This window comes from Elephas maximus, chromosome 8, assembly GCF_024166365.1.
Source record: "Elephas maximus indicus isolate mEleMax1 chromosome 8, mEleMax1 primary haplotype, whole genome shotgun sequence".
In the NCBI taxonomy this organism is placed as follows: Eukaryota; Metazoa; Chordata; class Mammalia; order Proboscidea; family Elephantidae; genus Elephas; species Elephas maximus.
In genome coordinates this window covers 104,807,154-104,830,554 of record NC_064826.1, presented here as the reverse complement: position 1 = coordinate 104,830,554, position 23,401 = coordinate 104,807,154, and the positions used below count along the sequence as shown (strand labels likewise).

Here is a 23,401-nt window from a genome sequence, read left to right as displayed (position 1 = left end):
TTTAGTGAAGGAAGCAGAGATGAGTGGCTGCTTTGCTTAAATTATCCTCTGATTCAGAACTTGGAGTAGAACTTGGAGATGAGAAATTATCAGGTGTTCTTTCAAACATCCAATTAAAACCTTTTCCTGCTTTGCAAAGTTTTCCAAACGCCCACCCTGTAAAATCAGCCACCTGAAGAGACATATATGGATGTGTCTTAGAAGAGATATGTCACACTTAGATGTCACACTATAGACACAGTTGAAAATTGAAATATTAAGACTATTTGATCACAGATGCCCAGTAGGTATTTAGGGAAAGTCCTGTATAATGGACACTTCCCTGTTTTTTTTTTTTCCATTTTGTATGTGTAGTCAGAAGTGGACCAAAAAAAAGACAAACAAAAAAAAGCCCAACCCATTGCTGTCCAGTCGATTCTTACTCATGGTGACCCCAGCTGTTACAGTGTGGAACTGCATCATAGAGTTTTCTTGGCTGTAATCTTAACGGATTGGATGGGTTTGAACTGCTAACCTTTAGGTTAGCAGCCAAGCACAAATCGTTTGTGTCGTTGAGGGAAGACAGGAATAGATTAGGTCGTTATAAGACCTTCAAACGTTTTTGCAAGCAACTTCTAGAAGAAGAGTTTTTCAGATTATGAATTGCCAAGGCTCTAGGCTGCTCTTCAGTTGGCAGGTGTAGTGGACTTTTGAGTACGAGTTTGTTTTGGTCCAGTGTGGTTTGAAGATAATGGTGCTCTTGTTTTATTTAGGCGTTACCAGGAGAAGAGAGCTGAAGTAATGAGAAGACATCATGGAGGCCCAGTTCCACAGCTCCACGACCACTGAGAAGAAGAAAGTTGAGAATTCCATCGTGAAATGCTCTACTCGCACAGATGTCAGTGAGAAAGCAGTTGCCTCCAGCACCACTTCCAATGGTGAGCAGCCCCGGGAGTTCCCAGCAGCCAAGCCTCTAGTCGTTTTTTATGTTCCCTGCATTCCTTGTGAATTGAGCTTTTGCACCTGGACCAGTGTTTGTTCTGTGAGAGGCTGAAGAAAGCCAATGGGAGTGGAGGGTGGGGTGTATGGGATGAGTAGGCTTTAGTAATCCCTGAAGTACTCGTTTTCTTCCAAATTTTCTAATTTGAGATGTAAACGTGATAGGTTATTTATTATAGGAAGTTCCTGTTTTGGCATTTTGGAAATCATCTTGATTAGTCTGGCAGGAGTTCAACGTGCTTTGCATTTCACCGTGGAAAATCTACGCTAGTCAGAATGATTAGTTATTACAAAAGACACAAAAGTTGCCTTGTCAAAATTAGTGTCAGGATATCCCCCCCCGCCCCCGATTTTAAGCAGTCCAACTTTATAGGATTTCAGAATTTACGAACAGTTGATTCTCAAGGTAACTCCACTATCTGATAGGTAAGTTTCCTTGTTGCTAAAAAAAAAAAAAAAAAAAATTAGTTGTGTTCAGAGATAACATAGAGCCACTATTTCTACATCCTGCATTTTAAAATTTTCAGCAAAGTGTTGAGAGGCATTTCAGTTCAAGCAGGGAGCATTGAAAATAAATTCCAGAGCCCCCTCTGGTAAGAACAGACGAAATAGGTTAATGGCTCCCTTTGTTTCCTTTTTTTTGTTCACTTTTCCAGTGTTGTAGACCATTGATGGGTTTGCCTTTTGTAGATGTCATAGACATTTCTGGCCTCCCTGAATTTCCCTCGGCTTTTCCATGTGTCTTAGGAAGAATGAGTGGGCCAGCTCTCCTAGGTCCTGGGCTCTGTGTGTCTGGGCATACTCATTTGCGTTAGCCAACCTGCTGTCTCCCTCCTGTTGGGCTTGTATTTTATTTATTCCAAGAGAGAATTTACTAGGATCGATTTAAAAAATTTTTTTTCTTTTTTTTTTTTTTTTATCATTGGATTGCCGGACTCTGCTTTGGAAGGTAACTTCAGCCTAGAACTTTTTAGAGTGAGGACAATTAGTAACAGAGCCTGTACCTTCCAGTTCTAAATATGGCTGTGGCTTGATCTGACACCTCTCAGGAGCCTGGACAGTGCTCCTCTGTGCCCCGTCCTTGTCTGTGGAGAATATGTGCCTGTCATCTGCACTCCTTTGCCTAATTTAATGAATGTGCTTAGCTGGCTTTTCTGGGGGAAAGGAGGGCCTGGCTGTTAAACCTACTGGCTAATGAGTCTATTTTGAATTGATCCTTAGGGAGATATATTTACATCCGAGAGTTCTTTCCTTTTGTCAGTTAAAATAATGAATTTACTTTACAGATACATGAAAATATGTCTATTTTTCCCCTTTATGTGTGGTATTTAAGGTCAGGGCTGGAGCTTATTTTAATTGAACAAGAATCTTGCATTATTCTTCCAGTGTGGTTAGAGAAGGCTTGTTTTCTCCTTAAAGAACATGTTGCCCTTTTTTCTTTTTTCTGGAATTTGTAAAAATTAGACAGATGTATTATTTTAGAAATGGGATTAGTATGTGCAATTTTGGTTATTGTTCTGGAAACCCTGGTGGTGCAGTGGTTAAGAGCTATGGCTGCTAACCAGAAGGTCAACAGTTAGAATCCACCAGGCGCTCCTTGGAAACTATGGGGCAGTTCTACTCTGTCCTATAGGGTTGCTATGAGTTGGAATTGACTCGACGGCAGTGGGGTTGGCTTTTGGTTTTGGTAATTGTTCTAGGAGCTTTGTAGGGATAAACACTGCATATTATGCTTTGTGAAGCATCACCTTTTATCTTTACAGTGTGTGTGTGTGTCAGAGAGAGAGAGAGGCAAGAACACCTGGAAGTTGGTAGAAGATGGTGCTGTGCTATGTGGAGCCTACGCAAGCGACAGCCCATTTTATGACTTTCAGCAGTGTAACACAGCAGCGTTCTGTTCATGTGAAGATGCTGTTGCTTTTGCCACCTTGCGCCAGGGCACACGCTCAGGAGGTTTTCTGGTGCTGCAGCGTTTGAGCCACTTGTTGACCACACGTCTGCCTTATGAACCTGTTCAAGGTGACTAGGAACAGACTTAGAATTGACAAGCCCAGTGGTAGCCAGGAAGCCACCAGAGAAGGCTAGCCAGAGACAAAGTTGGTCTTACACTTTGAAGTAATCACAGATTTTCTGTTGATTAAACAAGACTTCCTTAGCCACCCCTGCCCCTGTCTGTGCCATTCAAGCACACCAAACCAAAACCAAACCCAATGAGTTAATTGCAACTCATAGCGACCCTATACGACAACAACAGAACAACAACCCAGACTAGAACTAGGTCATCAGTGACCGTATAGGACAGAGTTGAGCTGCCCCATAGGGTTTCCAAGGCTGTAAGTCTTTTCGGAAGTAGACTGCCACATCTTTCTCCTGAAGGGCGGCTACTGGGCTCGAACTGCCGACCTTTGGGTTAGCAGCTGAGCGCTTTGACTACTCTGCCACCAGGACTTTCAAGCACACACATCCCTGCCTGAACATGTGTAAAATCTGCCACTTGGGACAAAAAATCATTAATCAAGCTTGCAGGGTACAAGCCTGAACGATAGCTGTCCTAGAAATTCTGGGCGCGCTGACCATTTTTTCCCTCTGCTCCTGTTTCTTCTAAGTGATTTGTTACTTTTTATTTTGAGACAACGTAAAGACCAACAAAATAAAAGAAAAATGGAAGTGGTAGTTTTAGACATGGATTGCAACTCTCCTGGAAGATTCCAGGAAAAGAAACAAACAGATGTAAACACGGAGAGAAAGTGAAGCAAAGGAAAATGAACTCTTTACTTTATGATTGTTGTATGTAAGCCGTGCTAATAATTGTAATGATCTTTTTACACAGCACTGTAAAGCTTACGAAGGGGTTTTCATCTGACTGGTCCAGAGTATCCTGACAATTCCAGGACCATGCTAACCAAGGGAGTGTGCATTTGCTGGAATTGCAGAGTTTTTTCTTTGTACAGCAAGCTCCCCTACCTGGTCCCACACCTCCCTGCAGCACTTAGCACTGGCCGCACAGAATATAGCGTGTGGGCTTTGATATCCATGGTCCTGTTTGGACTTTAGGGTTCTGTTGGCTCCAGGTGTTCGATGGCTGGTGTGTATGCTGTCTGGTAGCTGCCATTGCCAAGGTCTTTCCGTTCGTCTGTCTCGATTTCTATCTCATGTCTTTTCTCGGTAAACACTTAGGAAGTGTCGATACCTAACAGCCACCAGTTGCCTTCTAGTTGACTCTGATCCGTGGCGACCCCATGTGTGTCGGAGTAGAACTATGCATCCTGGGGCTTTCAGTGGCTGAGTTTTTGGAAGATCACCAAGACGTTCTTCTGAGGCATCTCTGGATGCAGTGGGACCTCCAACCTTTAGGTTAGAGGCTGAGTATATTAACTGTTTGGACCACCCAGGTTATTACTGAAAGGTCATCCCTGAAAGGTTATTCACTAAAAGGAACATAAAATCATTTGGATGCCGACGATAGACTAGTAATGATTGTGTCTGTTTCCAGAGCCTTCTTGCGCTTTCTTTGCAGAGCTCTGAAATTCGGTGATTTGTAACTGATCGGTTAAAAATGAGTGTAGCTTCAAGAACCAAGTGAATGTAAAATATACATTTTGTCTCTCCGTCTGCAGCTCCGTGATTAAAATCAAACAAACAAACAAACAAGTTTTGTTATTGGCCCTGGTGTTGGTTAACGTAATTAACTTTTCCAGGCCATTGTATGCTGCAATTTGTTCTTGATTGTGAGCCTTCCAGCCAAACCACGCACATTCCACTGCAAGTCCTTACAGATCTGTTTTCTTACTTTGCTCAGCTGAGTTTCTGCTCCTGAAATAACTCGCACAGAGAGTTTTGTTTAAACACACGCATGCACAGAACCAAGACGTACGGCTAAAAAACCTTGAACAGAATTTTAAATAAGCATTTGCCAGTTAAAACACTGAGATTTGAAATAACACAAGGGAAGAACTTTGTTCTAGATCTTGTATAGGAAAAACACAAGTCATATTTGTTTTGTTTAACATTTACAAACCTAGATCACCATAAGGTCTTCAATAGTCTTTACCTGGGAACCACAATGGGTGTCTCATGTGTCTATTTTAATTTTAAGCTTTAGTGTTACTTAGTAAACTTTAATGGCAAAGGAGATGATGTTTAGTTTTCTGAATGTTTCTTAAGCGCAGTTAGGATTTAAGTGATTGTTTTTGGTACCTAACAGGGTGTCTTTCATATACAAAGAGTGCACTCAGATATTAGGACTCATCGTTGACTTAAAATGTGCTAGTCTGTTAATATGCTAATATAGAGCTAAAATGTCTTCATAATTGGTTACAGCAGGTCTGCTTCCTGATGGTATGAAATTGTTACTTTCTAAGTTACATGTTGTGATTTTTAAAAAACAATTTTCTAACTAGATCTTCCAATACTTTTGAAATTTTCATTATCCTATAAAACTTCCTTCAGTGACTTGCCAGTACTGACTTTTTAATTTTAATGTTCTGTCTCATTTTTGGCCCATGATTTTGTTTGTTTTTTAAAGGAGTAATTTGATATTTCTTATTAACCTACGATGCTACTTTAAAAAAGAAAGGAACTGATAATAAACTTATGCAGGCTGTGGTCTTGGAGAGCTTTGATTGGATCTGATAGTTATTGGGAACATACCTTAATGTGATAGAAAGCAGAGGTGATTATCCTAATGATGATGCAGTATGGCTCCAAAGTCAATAGATTAATAATGGAGAGGAAGTTCCCTGGTTCACTTTGAATCTTTAAAAAAAACAGAAAAAAGGGCTTAGTTTTCCTCTGTTTTAAAAAAAAAATCTTTGAGGTTTGTAAGAGCAAAGTGTTAGGGTCTGCAAATATTTAAGGCAATCCTCTTTTCCTTTTTTTAGCTTTAACTTTTAGTTACTTCCTGGCCTTGTGATTTCCTTTCAAACTGTCCATTAAATAGGTGTTAATACCTATAGTCACCTGGCCGGAAGTATGATGGGCAAATTTGTGGAGAGTTGGGAATTCAGCGACTGTTCCCTACCGTTATTAGCTGTTGTTTCCTTGACATTATTTAAGTGTCTGTGTACTAATTCTGCTCAGAAAAGAGCAGACAGTTCCCGCCAGGTAGACCTTAGGCTATATAGGTTTCTTGACCCTTTAGATGTCCAATCTCTTTTCTTGGCCACATCCCATTTCCTGGCACATGATAGATGGACAGAAAGGTCATTTTCAGATAAAATGAACTTGAAATTATAGGTTGTTGGTTGGGAGTACTCTCAGGTTTTGGAATCTGAAAGCTTGGGTTGAGTTATAGCAATAACAAAGACTAGCTATGTGACCCTGGGCAAATTCACTTCTCAAAGTCTCAGCTTCCTCATCTCTTTCGTAAGATAATAATTAAACACACTTCTCAAGGTCTCCGGGAGAATTAAATGAGGCAATTCCTGTAGGTGCTGAACCTAAGTACCTCATAGTAAGGGCTTAGTAAACGTTCAGCCATTGTTACTAGGACAGAGCTTGTTGATGAGTTAAAATGTTATGAATCCAAAACAAAAGGATTGTGTTTTCTTGAAAGTACACATGGGTTTTGAAATTAAGGGAAAAATGTTTGGCTAAAGTAATTTTAAATTTGCTGGATTCAGATGTCTGAAAAATAGTTCAAGATGTTTCACAAATCCCAAAAGTGACCAAGTTTGTGCATCTTAAGGAAGGAAAGATGGATAAAAAACCCGAACGTTTTGTACCTTCCTTCTAAATGCCTTCTTAAGCCAGACAATGGGGAGGACTATTTTAAGAAAATTTATTTTAATTTCTTTCACCTTGAAAACGAATGTACCTATTATGCCTCAACTTTAGTAACACCATATATGTATATCCCTTTTGCTAAATCTTTTTTTGGGTTCATCTGTTTCCTTTGCTAGCCATACCCATTTGTACGATGGTTTGTGCTATGTTAAGAGTTAGATTTCATTCTTTTTAAAGAGCTTTCAAGTTTTTAAACTAACTGATGATGAATAATCTGATTTTAGTAAGAGCCCTGTTCCCTGGATCTTCAAACTCCTATTTCTGGCTCCTACTCTTCAGCTTCACATAAATGCAAGGCAGGTCCCTTCCTAAACTCTGGCAACCACTGAATTCTCTATTTCTGCTAAGTATATCACCATTCATGCAGTCACCCAGGCTTGAAACTGTACCATCACCTTTGAACCCCCCTCCGCCATACTTTCTGGGCCTGGCCAGTGGGAGGGCCTGTTTGGCCTTCTTCAGTGATTGTTTACCCATGTCCCTTCATGTCATGCCTACTGCCACTGCGCTAGTTAACACATCTCTCCCTCATACCTAGACAGTTGAAATAGCCTTCTAACCAGTCACCATGCCTTTGGTCTCCTCTCTTCTCATCCTTCAGACTTGTGCCTGTCCCATTAATCTTAGTGTAGCTCTGTTCATGCCACTCACCTACTCTAGAACCTTCCATGGCTCCCAGCTACCTATAAAGTTCAGACTTCTTCACTTAGTATTTAGATATCTCAAAATTTGACCCAGTCTGACATTCCCATTTGATGTGCTACAACTGTACCATCCCACCCTATAACCTATGCTCTAGCTGAATTGAAGGGCTCTTCGTCTTGTTCACGTGCTCCTCTATACTATATATGCGTGGTTTTTCTAACAACACTGAATGTATTGAATTCTTCTCAAACATGAGTACGTTCTTTTCAGTCTCTTTCTTTCTCCGTATGGTCTTGTGTCCTTTTGGAAACTATCTAATAACACTTTCATATTTTAGTTAAACTTTTTGAGCGTAACATCTGGTTTGTCTTTTTTTTCTGCCTTTAATTCAGTGTTTTGTTGCTGAGAGCATCTCAGTAGATATTCAGTGAACTTGCAGAGTACACAGGGCTGCCAGAATTTTCTTCAGAATAGTGGGGGAGAGGGCATGTATAACAGCTTTAATGTGTGGGTAGGGGCAGTTAGATGCCAGGTTTTGAATCCTAGGTCTGCCCCTTAATTGCTGTGTGACTTGGGCTAATTATTTAACATTTCTGAACCTGATATAGTGAGTAACCAATATGATTAACTCATATTACTAATATCTGTTGCTGTCAAGTAGATTCCGACTCACAGTGACCCTATCAGACAGACTAGGACTGCCCCATAGAGTTTCCAAGGAGCACCTGGTGGATTCTAACTGCCGACCTTTTGGTTAGCAGCAGTAGCTCTTAACCACTGCTCCACAAGGGTTTACGTTGTAACTAATAGAAATAGGTAATTCTGGATATATTTGGCAGCAATTAATTCATTGACACATTTTACAGCGCTCTTCTCAATACAAAATCATTTGTTAATAACCTGAGAACTGCTATACTTTAATCAGATTGAGAGAATTAGAAGGTGTTGTTAATAGAAAATCCTTACAACCACCGTGATCATCTGGCCTTAGCTTAAAAGCCTGGTAGGTGAAAGGATTTGGGATCAGGAAGCAGTATTTCAAATCACTGGTCCTGAATTCGATTTAATGAATCAAATGCTTTTAAAGTCTGCTTCTCATTCATAAATACTCATTGAGATTATTAGATGAAATTAGTGATTTTGTATTAAGGTGCTTCCCAAAGGGCCAAAGCTTCCTTTTTTTTTTTTTCTTTTTAAATAGCATTGAGTTTCTCCTCTAAAATAACATGTCTTGGGTGCTCAGATAAGTCAGGAATAAGTATAACTCACATTTTGCCACAGTTTTCCAAACTTGGGAGTAAAAAGGAGACACAGTATGTTGTGTTCTGCTTATGGGACGTTTCCGGGTTGCCTTTATTACTTGTAATCAAGTGGTGTGGGTATTTCCAATTTCCAGAAACAAACTGGTCAGAATCAGAAAAAAGTAACCAAACAGTGGCTGTTCAAGGGACAAAATGGTGGTTGTAGGAGGAAAGCTCCCTCTGGAGAGAGAGCTCCGTGGCCTTTTATCACATACCAATCTGACCCGACATGGGGGAGGGCTTGCTTTTCTGGGCAGCTTGCAGCATGGGATGCCAGTGGATTTCAGGCTGAGCACGGGGGGCTCCAGGGATCCCAGGCAGGAAAGGAGGCAGGGTGATGATGGTGAGAGGAAAAAAAATCCTCCAGTTATCTGGTTTATATGGAAATGTTTCCAGATTCCACGTGCTTTAATTTGTGTTTATCTATTTTAAATTATAGCAGTGAAATTTGCTTTTTGATGTACAGTGCTATGAGTTTTGGTAAATCCATAAAATCATGTAACCACCACCACAATCAAGACACAGAACAGTTCCATCACCCCCCCAAATTTCATATGCATTAAACTCGGTTAGTAATACATACTGTGCAAGTCACCAGTAATAAAAAGTATTTGAACTGCAGTAGCTGCTTGGCATTACGTTTTTTTCGTGCTAAAAAAATCATGATTTTTTTTTTTAACGCCCTTTTGGTAATACTTACTGAGAGTCCCCCCTCCTTATTTAAATATCTAATGTTGAACTTGTAATATAAACTAAAATGTTCTTGAAAACTGCCCAGAAATTACAACCTAGTGTCTCTGCCAGTTTGAGTCTTTCTTTTCTTGAGTCAAATCAATGTATTATTTCCTTCTAGGCCAATTTAAAACTGACAATTTATATTTTAAACTACAAGGCAGCCCTATTAATAAAGGGCTTTTTTTGTTGTTGTTTTTGTTACTTTGAATTAATGTTAAATCAGAATACTTAACGCAGCTGTAACCTAGAGGAAGAAAATTAAAGGCTTTGTTAAATTTTTTTTTTTTCCTTTTACATCTTCCTTCTTTCCCTTTTACTTTTATAAATAGGAGTTCATATCAGGTAGGGGAAGTTTTTATATAAAAGTTATTCCTAGTCTGACTTAGGCTGCTGGTTTTTCTTTTTCTGCTCTTTCTTTGACTCTTTCTTCCTCTCAGCCTCTTTCTTGTTGTTTTTTTTTTTCCCCCTTCCTTTAGTTGTAGAAAGTTGAGTTCCATCCCAATTATTAAATCTTAGGAGACCATTCCCACATGGTTCCCTAAATGGTGGTTTCATCCCGCGTTCTTTCATCTCTTTCCCTGCTCTCTGGCTTGACAGTTGAAAAGGTCTGACTGTGCCACACAATGGTTTGATTGGTTTCTCTGGGGGAGACTTTTCCCTGCCTCATCATTCGCCAGGCAGGTGGACCAGAAAGTCTCTTGATTCTTTTGTTGCCTCTCAAAGTCCGAGGTCTTTGACTGAATAAATCCGCCGTCATGGGATAATTTGCTAAAAGGAGACTGAAAGATGTGAGAGAAAAGCCTCACTACTTGGGTGCTGCCTTAATGAAATAACGGGGCCTTGGAGTTTGCAATTGAAAAATCACCAGGAATGCAATGGGTGGAGACGGGCTTCTTTTATTTCCCATAATAAAACTTTTAGTTCTGTCATTTAAAGCCTGCCTTTACCTTTGCTTGCCCGAGGTCCCTGGTACATTTGCATTTGTACCCATGTTGAAGGGGACAGCCCTGTCCAGCTGAAAGCTGTTCGGGTGCTGTGTCTAGTTAGTCATTAGATTATTACTAGTGGATGGAAAGAATTCCATATGACAGAACTAAGGTTGAGTTAACACAGGACGAAAAGTAATTTACAGATAGGCTGTCCCCAGCCATCTTTGTAGCCCCTGATAAGGTTTCATTTCAGAATGGATAGGCGACATTTCCACTTACGGACCCATTCTGCGACACCTGTGATAACAGCTTCTGGATCCTAATTGAAATTGGTTTCAAAATGGATTTTCACTTTTCTCTGTCTGTGGAAAATATTGAATGGACTCAGAGCTGCCACAGAGAACCCCGGACCTTGGAAAATGGAGCGGGAAGCTAGGATCATCTTTCATAACACTGTCGATGGTATGACAGTTTTGTTATCTGTCTTATTAATGAAATCATTGATCACCTGATGAGGGAGATAATAAACTACATTTCGCGACTGTCCCCGAAGCTCAATTAGATTCGGGTTACAAATAAGGAGGAGGGAAAAAAAACAACGATGGAACTAAAGTAGTAAAGGTCAATTAAAACTTTTCATTCCCAGTGTGGCCGTTTCAGATCATACATAACATTCAGAGTGATTGCAATCCAAGTATTTGAAATTATAGAAGCCAAAATTATATTGAAGGACTTTCTTTTTGGCCAAGGTTCAACGTAGAGTAACGAGCATGTTTAGTGAAGACTCAGTACAATTCAGAAGTAGAAGGGGGAGTTCTGAATTGCTCAGTGCTTTGTAATGGAGAGAATGGAAAAATGTCCACTTGCTTCCCTCCCTACCCCCACTCCCATGATCAAGGGATTTGGTCCTTGTCCTGGGTGTATATATTGGATAAGGAAGACCAAACTATAGGGTTCATAACCCAGCTTCTTTGAAAGAAAAGTAGTTTATCATCCCTTTCCCTCTCAAGCGCTTTGGGAATCCTAGTGAGATGGGAATTAGGTTTGGATTTAAAGAGGTGGCTGTGTTGTTTGGTGTTTGGCTGCTCTGGAATGCGCTGTCTGTTCCTCTTGAAGGGGTTAGGCTTTCCGGAGGGGAAGAGATGCTGATGACTTCTCATGTTTCATGGCGAATTGTCTTCGTAGGTGTTTCTCTATTCTCTGTGCTAAAAAAAATCAATCTGGTCCCATCTGAGCTTGAAAGAGGAGCTGTGATCAAAGGCTCTAATGATGTCACTGATCCCTGGTGATTGATTAGGAACAGAAGTTCTGGAGAATTCTGCCTGTCTGCCCTTTCCTTATAATTTCAAATTCATTAGTGTCTGCCATTAGGGTAGCTAGTTGTTAATCAGCAAAATTACATAAGTGAATTATACGCAAATATATTTTCTTCTGGATTGGGCCCATCTGTCTGTCTGTTGGATGATCTATCGATCGTGTCTATCTTTAAGTTTATTGAAAACATAAGTGCAGTCTATAAGCAACCTTCCCCTTTAAATATGTTGTTGTTGTTAGCTGCCTTGGAGTTTGTCCTCCCCTGCCTCCACTTATGGTGACCCTATACACTTCATTTGAGCTGGGATAAGTATTTTGGAGCTCTATATGTAAATTGCGACAAGCATTTGGGAGTGAAGACGTGTACATTGTTTCCAAAGCAATTTAATCATATACAGTTTTTTTTTTTTAAACAGGTTAATTATGTTAGATAATCATTAAATACATTTACATATTTTCTTACCTTAGAAATTTAGGTGTTTCATATGCAGATTTTTCTAAAACTTTTTATTTTTTACAGAGTCGTAGAACATTTTTCCCTGGCCTTTAAAGAGGATGATTCATTTCTGCCTGTGTAGTTATCTTTAAAAAATAAAAACAAATGCATTTCATGCTGAGAGGTGACGAGTCTTATGACTGGGGCAGATGCAGCTTGAAAAGAAAAAATAAAAGAGAGTGAGAGAAACAGGCCTCTTTCTAGAGCGAGAACTCTGCTCACGATTGTACTTAACTATTGGCTTAAGTCCATCTAGAGTAGGGATTGATTGCACCTTGGATGAAAAATTAAAGCTTCGGAAAAAATTCTGTTGGAAGGCACTGCACTGCAGCCCAAGAAAGAAAAGTTGAATGGAAAATGGAGAACGTAAATTATTATTAAAGTTACTGTCACCCTCTATGGTTTGTCAAGGACTATTGCTTCATGCTTGTTTATGGCTAATTCCTTTCATAGAAAACTTCATTTTGGGGACTGAGCTCTGAGCAGGACTGGTAAATGTGTTTATAGTCTAGGGGGAGTAGGCAAAGGAAAGAGATCATGCAAATGAGCCTTTTGGAGAAGATGGCCAGGCAATTATGAATACTAAGCTTTAGTGGGTTTTGGAGACCCCCCCCGTCTCACGGATTATTTTTTGTTTTACTGCCAGTGATAAGAAAAATAATCCAAGACCTTTGCCTAAAACCAAAAGAGAACTCGAAAGAATAGAACAATGGGATGATTAAAATCCTGGAACTTCCAGCACTGTAAATATTTCCTGGTAGATTATGACCCTAATACTCAATTGAAGATTTCTTCCAAGCCTTTAAAAACTAGAAAACACACAGTGGCCCATTTCACTTGAAGTTTAAATCAAACTTGTCTTAAGAAAGTGATGTTTCTAGGCTTGTTTTCAAATCCTGGTAAGCTTCAGAGCAGTAGGAAAGTTCCTTTACTATAAATGTTGATAGTGGTTCCGGTGTAGGCTAACAATGTTTTATAAATAGAGTTTACTTAGCAAAAACCATATGTATGCCCAGTGAAATAATCTCACATTTATTTATGTTTTGATTTATAGAAAACATGTGCCCCTTGACAAAGCCTTTGGGCTCTTTTCCGCAATTAAAAAGGATCGTGCTTGAAAAAAACATAACTGCCATCTTAATGGGAAACCTTTTCACATAAATTCAAAGGACTTTCTTTGATCAGCTTCACACAAATTCAGGATATTTTCATCCATCAGTTTGACCCCAAAAACTTGGTGAATTGAAAAAAGGCTTACAAACGCACGCACACACACACACATATACCTATGTGTGTATGCATATGTGTGTGTGTAAATATATATACATATAATTTGATTATATCCGTTGGTTGAATAGAGAGATGTGGCAGTCTGCTTCTGTGGAGATTTACAGCCTTGGAAACCCTATGGGGTTTCTGTTAATCAGAATTGACTTGATGGCAGTGGGTTTCGTTTTGGGTTTTATTGGCTGAATGTTGGGGAATCCAAAGGGGCTGAGTGGTATGGGAGGGCACTGTGTAGTTCTGCAGCAGAAAAAGCTCTATTGTTGATTGTTCTTGTTTGGTGAGGAGTGTCGGTATAGCACGAGTTACTCCTGTTTGGTTTACTTTTTAGACTGAAACGGGGGCATGGTTTCGTAGGTACCTGTTGCTGGACCTTCATCTGGCTAGCTGAATCAGATTCCTTGATTCCCTTTCCAACAGCAATAGATGATAACGAAAGAGAGAGATAAGAAGGCAGTTTTCATGACTCTTATCCCTCTCTTACTTATTTTTTTTTGAAGAAAAAAACTATAATTTTATTTAAAAATAAGTTCCTTTTGTTTACTACTCTTTCAAAAGGTTCAGGGTTGGGAACTGATGTAGAATTGGAAAACTCTTACCTTAAGAAAGAAGTGGTTATATTAGCTGGGACCACTCTACAAAATGTTGCTTAGTCACCACCCCGGACTAGATAAGTGGTTTTCAAACTATTGGTGGGTGGATTGGGGACTGTGAGAAAGTCAGCATTCAAATATGGAGACTTCATGATACTTGAGTTTACTAATGGTATTAGTACATATCTTACATATAAATTCTAGTATAATTTTGAACCTTGTTTTTACTTGGGCTATTTGTCATTTTTAAAGAGAAGTGAGAGATTAAAAATTACATGTGCTTAAAAAAAGAGTTAAAATTTTTTAGAAAGTTTGTGTCATGAAGGTACTATCAATTTTCCAAGCCCCAAGAAAGCCTCGCCCCTGCCTCTCTGTAGCCATAAACAAGTACCATTGACTACAGTGCAGCTACCTCAAAACTAATATGGCATCTAAGAGAAATGAACCATTTCTTACAGCAGGGGGGCTTAATTAGAAATCCAGGAATCCTTGAGGTCCGTGAATAGGCTTCAGAGAGTGAATGAGCCCATGACACTATTACATGCAACAGTTTACGGGCATGGACTATGCCCTCTTAGGTTCCTGAAGAGATAGATTCCTGACCCAGCAGTTTCCATAGCTGCTCTTCTCTAGGTAGGTCTTGAAGCCATGAATGTATGTGGGAAGATATTCGTTGAATGATTAGAATGCTCTTTAAAGGCATGATTATCTATGAGAAGAGAACCTCCCAACAGTTATGGTACAGGAACCTGAATCTTTCCCATGGGAAACCATAGTTGGGACTCAGCTTACTTTGTAGGGGCTATTCATTAAGAATTTAAAATATTTTATTTGGAGAGACAGAACTTTTGCTCTGAAAATGAGGGACTCACGTCATAGGATTGAAAGAGCTCTCCAACCTTGAATACTCTGTCTTGGTGACATTCACTTCAAGATCCATTGGAATTTAGAAGAGTGTAAAATGATGGGAGAGATGTCTCGTAAATAAGAGGGCGTTGAAAGCAACGAGCTAATCTAAACTGAGACATGGAAACTCACAATTATTTTGAAATTAAATGATATAAATCACATGTATGTGTCCATCTTGGGTTAAGAACCACTGAAGATTTTTGTTCAGGCTAAAACGTGCCATCACGTTGTTGAGTCAAAACAATTCCAGATATTTGCAAGGGGGGTCTGCAGACATCAGTTTCAGGTGCTAGTCCAGGGAGATTTTTGCCCAATGTTGCTGAATTGCTGATAATTACAGATAGTTGCCACAAAGGCAGTTGGTCCTCTGATCTTTGAGATGTGTGTTTTCTTGATTTAGACCCAGACTTCCGGCACTCATCTTCCTGGGAGTAGGGCATGCTCTGGCTGGTGACTGCTCTGAGGAGCATTTCGACTTTTGTGTGACTAACTCTTCCCAGACCATGGCCCTCTTTTGAACTTCTTGAGCATCCTCTGAGAGGGTTTTGCTTAGTTTTCTATTTGGCATCTGGTTTTATGCAGTTATATTTCATTATGGCTTCACTTAGAGCTTTTACAAATTTCTTTGATGCTAATTTGGTTGCTTTAAACTCTTTGGAGTGGAAAAAAGGAACAAAACCAAGAATATAATAAACCTTGATTGCCAGACCCCTAAACACTGAACCTCTCAAGTAACTCATATTTTTAATTTATGTTCTGAGAATGGAATTTATAGGCGGAAGCTGAGGAGCATTGTTGTGGAAAGTTAGGGAGCAGGAGACTGTTGAGATGCAACAGAGAGAAGGATGGAAAGTCCAAGGCCCAAGACGCTCCTGAGTTGAAGGAGGCTCCCTCATCAGTTGGCATTTTGGATATCCACTTTCGTTACGTGTCTGTGGAAGTTTTTTTTTTTTTAACTTGTATTCCTTCAGGGTAGATAATTGTTTACCAACTGCTCTGTCAGTGATTTGAAATGACGTCTTTATCAGATATGGCTTTAATATATATTTTAGCATCTGTTTCCGAGCTGTTTTATTATATTGATCTGTCTGGTTATTCTTTTGCCAGTATCATACTCTCTCAGATGTTACAGCAGGTAAGACATTTTATCTGAAAGTGATGTTCTATTTTATAATTCTTCCTTTTCAAATGCTTCTTGGATCCTACTCAGTTTTTTCCTTCTAGATGAACTTTAGGAATCAAATTGTTTATAGAGGCATAATGTATGTAGTAAAAGTGTAACAACACAAACCAAAAAACCAAACCCCATGCTGTCGAGTTGATTCTGACTCATAGCAACCCTATAGGACAGAGTAGAACTGCCCCATGGGGTTTCCAAGGAGCAGCTGGTGGATTCAAACTGCTGACCTTCTGGTTAGCAGCTGAGCTGTTAACCACTGTGCCACCAGGGCTCCATACAATGGCATGGATGAATATAATCAGTTTTGGCAGTAGTGTTCACCTCTGGGGAGAGAGGAAAGGAAATGAGGTTGGGAGTGTTCAACTGTATCTATCTTTACCATCTTAATTTTTTTTTTTAAAGCAAATATGGCAAAATGATTTAAGAAAAAAAAAACCCAAACCTATTGCTGTCAAGTAGATTCTGACTCATGGTGACCCCCATGTGTGTCAGAGTAGAACCGTGCTCCACAAGGTTTTCAGTGGCTGTAATCTTACAGAAGTAGATTGCCAGACCTTTCTCCTGCAGTGCTGCTGGGTGGATTTGAACCACTGACCTTTCGGTTAGCTAGCCAAGTGCTTAACCATTTCCACCACCCAGGGACATATGCCAAATGATAATATGTTAAATCTGGGTGTTGGGTACCTGTATGTTGCTTGTGTTACTCTCTGACATTTTTCGTAATTAAAAGATATCCCATTGGAATTTTGTTTGGACTTATATTAAACACACGTATTCAGACTCTATCGTCATTATGTTGAGTGTAAGAAATAGTCTTGCTTGTTTTTCTGCCACATTCTCACAGGCGCACATCAGACAAAGCTCACGGAAATACCCGCACGTTTTGGTATCCACATTCTACATTCATCTTCAGAGGGGTTTTGAAAAAATTTGTCACTTACAAGAAAATATGTAGGAAATAACAATTGGCAAGGCCTATTTTTTTAACAGGTGTTTGCTCTATTTTCACCTTTTTTCTTTTAACACGTTCTGGAAGCAATCTAGTTTTACTTTGGTTTCATCTGTCTTGAATTGAAAGTTGCAGGTACAATGATAAGTACTTTGGTTAATATAAACGCCTTTCTGTTCTTTCAGGGAAAGTACAATTCTCCAGCTTCTCTACATCAGGCTACATTTTTTTTTATCAAGTCTGGGCAGCTGCCCTCTGTATTTTTGAGAGTGGTATCTGTTTCCTAATGGCCCTTTCCTCTGAAATCAGTTAATGCCAGGGTCAAGGATGAGATAGAGGCTCTTGGTTATTTGTTTACTTACTTGTTGTTAGGAGGGTCGCATGGACATCAACAGAAAAGGTTAGAGGAATATTGAAGTTCTTATTTTTAAACTTCTTGCCCTAACCTTGGGGTAACCTTAGTTAACTTAAGGACTTGGCGGTATTAGATTTAAGATGATGCTGGCCATGGCTAAATGGAGGGAGAGGTTATGTGAAGGGTATAGACTCAGTTCTTCTGTGTGAGATATGTTGCTATGATCATAGCAGTGCATTTCACACAGAAGAACTGAGTCTATACGATGACTTCATGACTTCGTACACCTGTGATGGGGGTGTATGAAGCAGAACTATTATAAAAAGAGATGAATCACAAACACCTTTAAGAATGCCAAGTAGCAGAATATACATCCCTTTGAAGATAGGAAGTGTTGCCATCAAATGTGTAATTCCGGTAGTTTCTTAAGTCTCAACTTCATACACTTGAAAGCATGCCCACACCCTGCTGCCTAAAGCTTTTGGAAATAATTGAGAGACATGACTTTTGTTTATTCTCCAAATTTCAGATTATCCAGCATTTTGTTGGCCTTTTGTCTGGGGAGATAGGACCAGAGTCATGCCAATAAGTACAGAAAAATTGCCAGCCCACAGAGAAATTTGAACTTCTTTATTTTTTTTCTTTCCCCACAGGAGCGTCTCAGGGAAATCGTGCATACAATAGAACTTTTCTTGTCTAGGCCCTGCCCAGGGGATTTCTGTCTAATAAGAACATTTTCTTTTTTCTCAAGTATACTCAAATGGAACAAAGCTCAGGAAGAGGCTAGGGACAGCATGTGGCGGGGTGGGGGGGTAGAAAACTCAAGACTATCCATATTTTCCTAATTCCTTTGCTCCCAAATCCATGTAATTATAAATGTAAGGTTTATTTTTATTATTTTTTTAATGTGCTGCCCATAGTCGACAAACATTATTGAGGCCTTACTAAGTGCCAGGCACCATGTTTGATTTGAGGGATTTGAAGATTAATAAAACATGGGGCCTGATCTCAAGGCACTTATCGTTGGCTGAGTAAACAACCAAATTACAGTGTACCTATTAAGTGCAATATAAATGATATCTACAGAGTATCAAGAAAGGTTTCACAGAAGAGGTGATGTCTGCGTTGGATCTTTTAAGTGGGCTAGGGTAGGGAGGATGGGAGTGGGAACTAGGGGCTGAAGAATACGATAAACAAAAGAAAGGCATTCCGTGTAGAGGGAGCCTCAGAAGCAAAGGTTTGGAAGTTGGGAAGACTTGGTGACTTGGAGAAATGATACTAATAAATGTAGGTTGCCTGTTGGATGGGGATGGGGTGGGGATAAGGGAGGGTGGTAATTGAAACGTGACTGGAAAGGCATACTGGGACCATGGGGTGGAGGTCCTTGAATATGAACCTGAAGAGTTTGGGCTTCATCTTTGGGATGAATGAGAAGAGGGAGTGATAGGGTATTATCTGTTTTAAAAAAAATATCTTTGGCTGTAGTGAGAAGGATGGATTGGAGTGGGAACATTGGAAGCATTGAGGCAATCAGGGAGGTGGCTGTGGTGGACCTAGTGGGAAAAATGGAAGGCAAAAGGAGATCTATGTCAGTAGAAGACAAAAGGAGAAAAGATTCTAGATATGGAAATGAGTGTGACCTGGAAGACTGTCGTATATGGGGAAGTCATGAGAGGAAAAGAAGTTTTGGGAGTGGGAGGAAGTAATACGGTTTTAAACATCGTGATTTCCAACATGTATTTGAAATGTAGATCAAGCTTAGGAGAAAGGTAAGGGCTAAAGGTAAAGATTTGAGATTCATCTTGGAAGTATATAGGTAGTAAAGACAATGAGAATGAATGAAATAGCGTGGAGACTGTTACTAGAGAACAGTGTATATGGGCAGGAGAAAGGATAAAATCAGTGAATGGTACTCAGAAGGCATATTTGATGGGTAAGAAAAAGTGGAGATATAGGACCAAGAGAGGATGAGAGTTTAGGACGATGGAAGATGGCAGTGGTTTCTGATGTGATAGAGGGCTCGGGAAGGCTGAGGACCATATTAGGCTACTGAGGCCTCAGAAACGTGCAATTGTCGGTAGCAGGATGGGCTCAGGAGCGAGACCCAGTGGGTGTAAGAGACCCAGTGGGTGTAAGCGTACAACTTGGGTGAGCAGAGGGCAGTGGAGGTACTGTGTGTACATGACTCTTCAGAGGAATTCAGAGGTGAAGGGGAGAGAGAGAGCTTGACTTGGAAAAGTAGGCAGAGTTGAGGGAAAGTGCTTTTAGGATGTCCACTTACGAGCCTGGATATGGGTAGAGGGTAGTGGAGGAAAAGATAGCAGAGGTGTGAAAACAAAGAGGTTTCCCAGGTGCTAAGACTACTACACATCAGGACGTTGGGATCTGGGTCTCTGGCTTTCAGGCTGGTGTAATGAAGGCTCCGGGGCTGTTCCAGGCGTGTTCAGATTGTGAGCCTTGGCTGTAGGGACGAGAGTTCAGAACGCATGGAAAAGCATGATTAATGTAATTGATGCCACTGAGTTGTACACCTGGAAATGTTGTATTGGCAAATGTTGCATTCTATGTATTTTTACAACAATAAAAAATTTGAAATATAAAACAAAAACCAACATAGAGAAGGATTAGCTTCCCTGGAAAGGGGAGCTTTTATCTAAGAAAGGAGGGAAGCAGGGGAAGTTCTGGGGAATCTGTAGATTAAAATTAGAGGTGGGGGGAAAGCACATCCCTTTGTCTCCTCTGTGAAACCGTAAAGGACGGTTTGAGAGTAGCAGGAGTGGGTTTAGGAATGGCAGCCATTTTGAACTTTCCTTGTGAGGAATGGGCAAAAGCTCCAATTACGTTTGAGGAGAGAAATAGCCCAGTAGCCTTGGGGGCCCAGCCGAGGTCAAAAGTGATCACTTTGTGATCCCGTCAGTAAAATCCCACCCATTTGCTGCAGTCCCTAGTAGAGCAGAGAGGTCAGGCGACTGGCTCAGGGCTCCGGCTTGGCAGGGCAGGGTTTGGGGGGAACTTGGCTGATCCACTATCACTAAGGCACTTGCCAAGATGATCCACTCTCTCACCCTGGCACCTTGGCAATACCACAGTTGTGAGGAGGGTTCACAAACTTCACTTGTTCATTTCTGCAAAATGAAAGTTACATACACAGCCCTTGTAGACACTAGACCGATAACTTTGTCTCATTTGTCGGATGGCGTGCTAACTGGTCATTGACATAAAGTAAATAAAATTAATACCAACCACTGCTCTGACGTAAATTACTTTGGTTGCTGTCTCATGGTTTCAGAACTAAGAAGGGGATATTTGGCAAGATCGTGGAGTGAACTGCTTTGTTTTCTGTGTGCTTGTGATTGTACGTATTTCAGAATGAGGTGAGATTTTGCCAAGACTGTTGACCAAAGACGGGCCAATGCCTCTTCCTTTGGAGTTCTCTTGTAATATGCTTTGTTGTGTGTTTTAAATAGTAAAAAATTAAATGCATATACAGTTCCAAAGCCACTTCTGATTCCTTTTCACTAATCTTGGTATGTGTGTATGCAGTTTTGACCTCTTAAAATCTTAGTTTTATATGGAAAATTCATTAAAATATCAGTAGTTTTGGTTCTTCTCTTCATATATTGCTTAGCGTTTCTTAAAAGGAATGGCTAGGATTTGAAATTTATCTCAGCCTAGAGATGACATTAAACCTGTTGCCTTCTAGTCAATTCCAACTTATAACCACCCTGTAGGACAGAGTACAGCTGCCCCCTAGGGTTTCTATGGAGTGGCTGGTGCATTAGAACTGCAGACCTTTTGGTTAGCAGCTTGAACTCTTAACCACTGTGCCACCAGGGCTCCAGAAATGACATTAGAGAAGTACTAAGATGAGTTTTACACACATACACAGACTCACTTACACACACACATTCCTCCTCATTCCTGTTTGATGCTTCTATAGGCATGGACACTAATAGAAGAGGACCATCATGGAGCACTGACTAAGGCCTGGTGCTCTCTGCGAGGAGAAGCATGGGTTGGACCTCATGCCAACTGTCTTGGCACCTGGGCAAGGAAATCTGACCTCCTGGGAGTTGATTAAGTGTTTCTGATTGTGTAGAAGTGATGGAGAGGCAGCAGGGCTAGTAGAAAACGACAAAGGGCTCAACCTAGTGTTCTCTCTGCTGGCTGCCCTTTTTAGAGCAAGCAGTTTATTTCCATGGGAGAGCCCTCTATAACGAACTCTATAATGAACCTGGAGATCAGCCCATAGAGTTCCTGGGGGGAGAAGGCCAGTGTGGTGTGCACTGTAGGCTATGCCTACAGGAATCCCCCTCGACCTATAACCCTCTCACTCTGTGGGTTGACAAGCCCACAGCGGCTGCCTTGTTCCATGGGCCGGGAACCCCACCGTAGCCATCTCTAACTGGTCTCCTGGTTTTCCACTCATACTGCTACCACCATCTCATGCCATCTTGCACTGACTGTCTCCTGTCATCTCCAGTGTTAGAACTCTAACTCCTGGATGTGGGAAGTTCTCGGCACAGGGACCCTGTGTCCAAAGGACACACTCAGCTCCTGGCTATTTTTCTTGATGGTAGTGAGGTCCTCTTCAGCCTCTGGGGGATTAGCCCTTTTATAAGCCTCCTCCTCCCACCAAGACCACAAACTGACCAATCCCTTCAAGAGGCCACAGTGATCCAGTTTACATTATAGTCAACCAATCCCTGCAAGGGTTGTATGTACCTTATTTGCATAGTGAACTGTCCAATCCCCTTGAAAGATTGTGGCCTAGCAAATCATTTTGGCAGAACTACAAATCCAGGGCCAGAAAGGCCATATATGAAGAGAAACCTATTTTACTGCACCTACCTTATTGAACCAAATAACGAGCTTCTTGTGGATACCTTGGATGTCTGAGAAGGGAGGGAGGGAGGGAGTGAGAGAAAGAAACGGACAAATAGTTTGCGTTCTGGTTAATATACGCCACCAACCTGTGCCTCTTGCCATGCCCTAAATTGATCTGTTTTGAGAATTTCACTGTGTTTATCCTGAGAGGCTGTTCCGTTCACCACAAGTCATGAACTGGCAGGGCTGAATGGTATTGTCTAAGCTAAATATGCCTATTATAGATAAGGAAACCAAGGCTCAAAGATTGGTTCTTCCTAAGGCTGTAAAGCTGGTCAGTCTCAGAAACAGGATGACCCCAGACTTCCAGGTGGTAGGCTAGACTCTTCTTGATCTTGTCTCTCCTCTCCTAGACACTCAGTGGTGGGAGGGGGTGAGGTACGCAAAAGTGATGGCATTAAATTTTTATGTCTGGATCAAAGCCCCCAAATTGGTAGCTGCCACAAAAGAACAAAAACTAGTTTCTGTCTAGTCATCTCAGATTCATGGTGGCCCCATGTATGTCGGAGTAAAATGGTGCTCCCTAAGGTTTTTAATGGTTGATGTTTTTTAAAGTAGATTGCCAGGTCTTTCTTCTGAGGTGCCTCTGGGTAGACCTGAACCTCCAGCCTTCTGGTTAGCAGCTGAACGTTTAACTGTGTGCACTACCCACAGACTCCAGCAGCTTCCCCAGTATGTGAGAAATGTAATTTTGTTTGGTAAAACTGAGTTGCCAAACTCTATGAAGTGCCCATTAATGAATATGTGAAAGGTAAGTATGTTTTTGTATCAGCAAACATCATAAATATTTTCTCCCTCTAAAATCTGTGTCTTTTTTTTTGGTCATTGGTTGGAAAACTGAAACGTGTGGTCTGATCTCACTGAAACAAGCCGAGAAAGGACTACTTTGAAATACAAATGACAGTGTACCTGGAAACCGTTTAAAAGGCACTGAAAACACTCTCTCAGTGTAAGCTGGTGCTTTCATTTTGTTACTGGTATGCTCAGTTCTCACTGCCTTCACTGCGCTTGGCCAGAGCTTTCCTTTAAGATAAGTTCCCAAGGAGCTGTGCATGTGGTGTC

At 40.7% G+C, this 23,401-nt stretch overlaps 1 protein-coding gene across 3 annotated transcripts in view; it reads left to right on the top strand.

Moving 5' to 3' along the window:
* The window catches only part of GLI3 (GLI family zinc finger 3), a 346,018-nt gene that overhangs the window by 14,789 nt on the left and 307,828 nt on the right, over nucleotides 1-23,401 (top strand). For all 3 annotated transcript variants that reach the window (XM_049893966.1, XM_049893964.1, XM_049893965.1), the window contains exon 2: nucleotides 753-917. In XM_049893966.1, coding sequence (XP_049749923.1) covers nucleotides 794-917 — 124 coding nt within the window. In that variant the 5' untranslated portion in view covers nucleotides 753-793. The remainder of the gene's footprint in view (nucleotides 1-752; nucleotides 918-23,401) is intronic.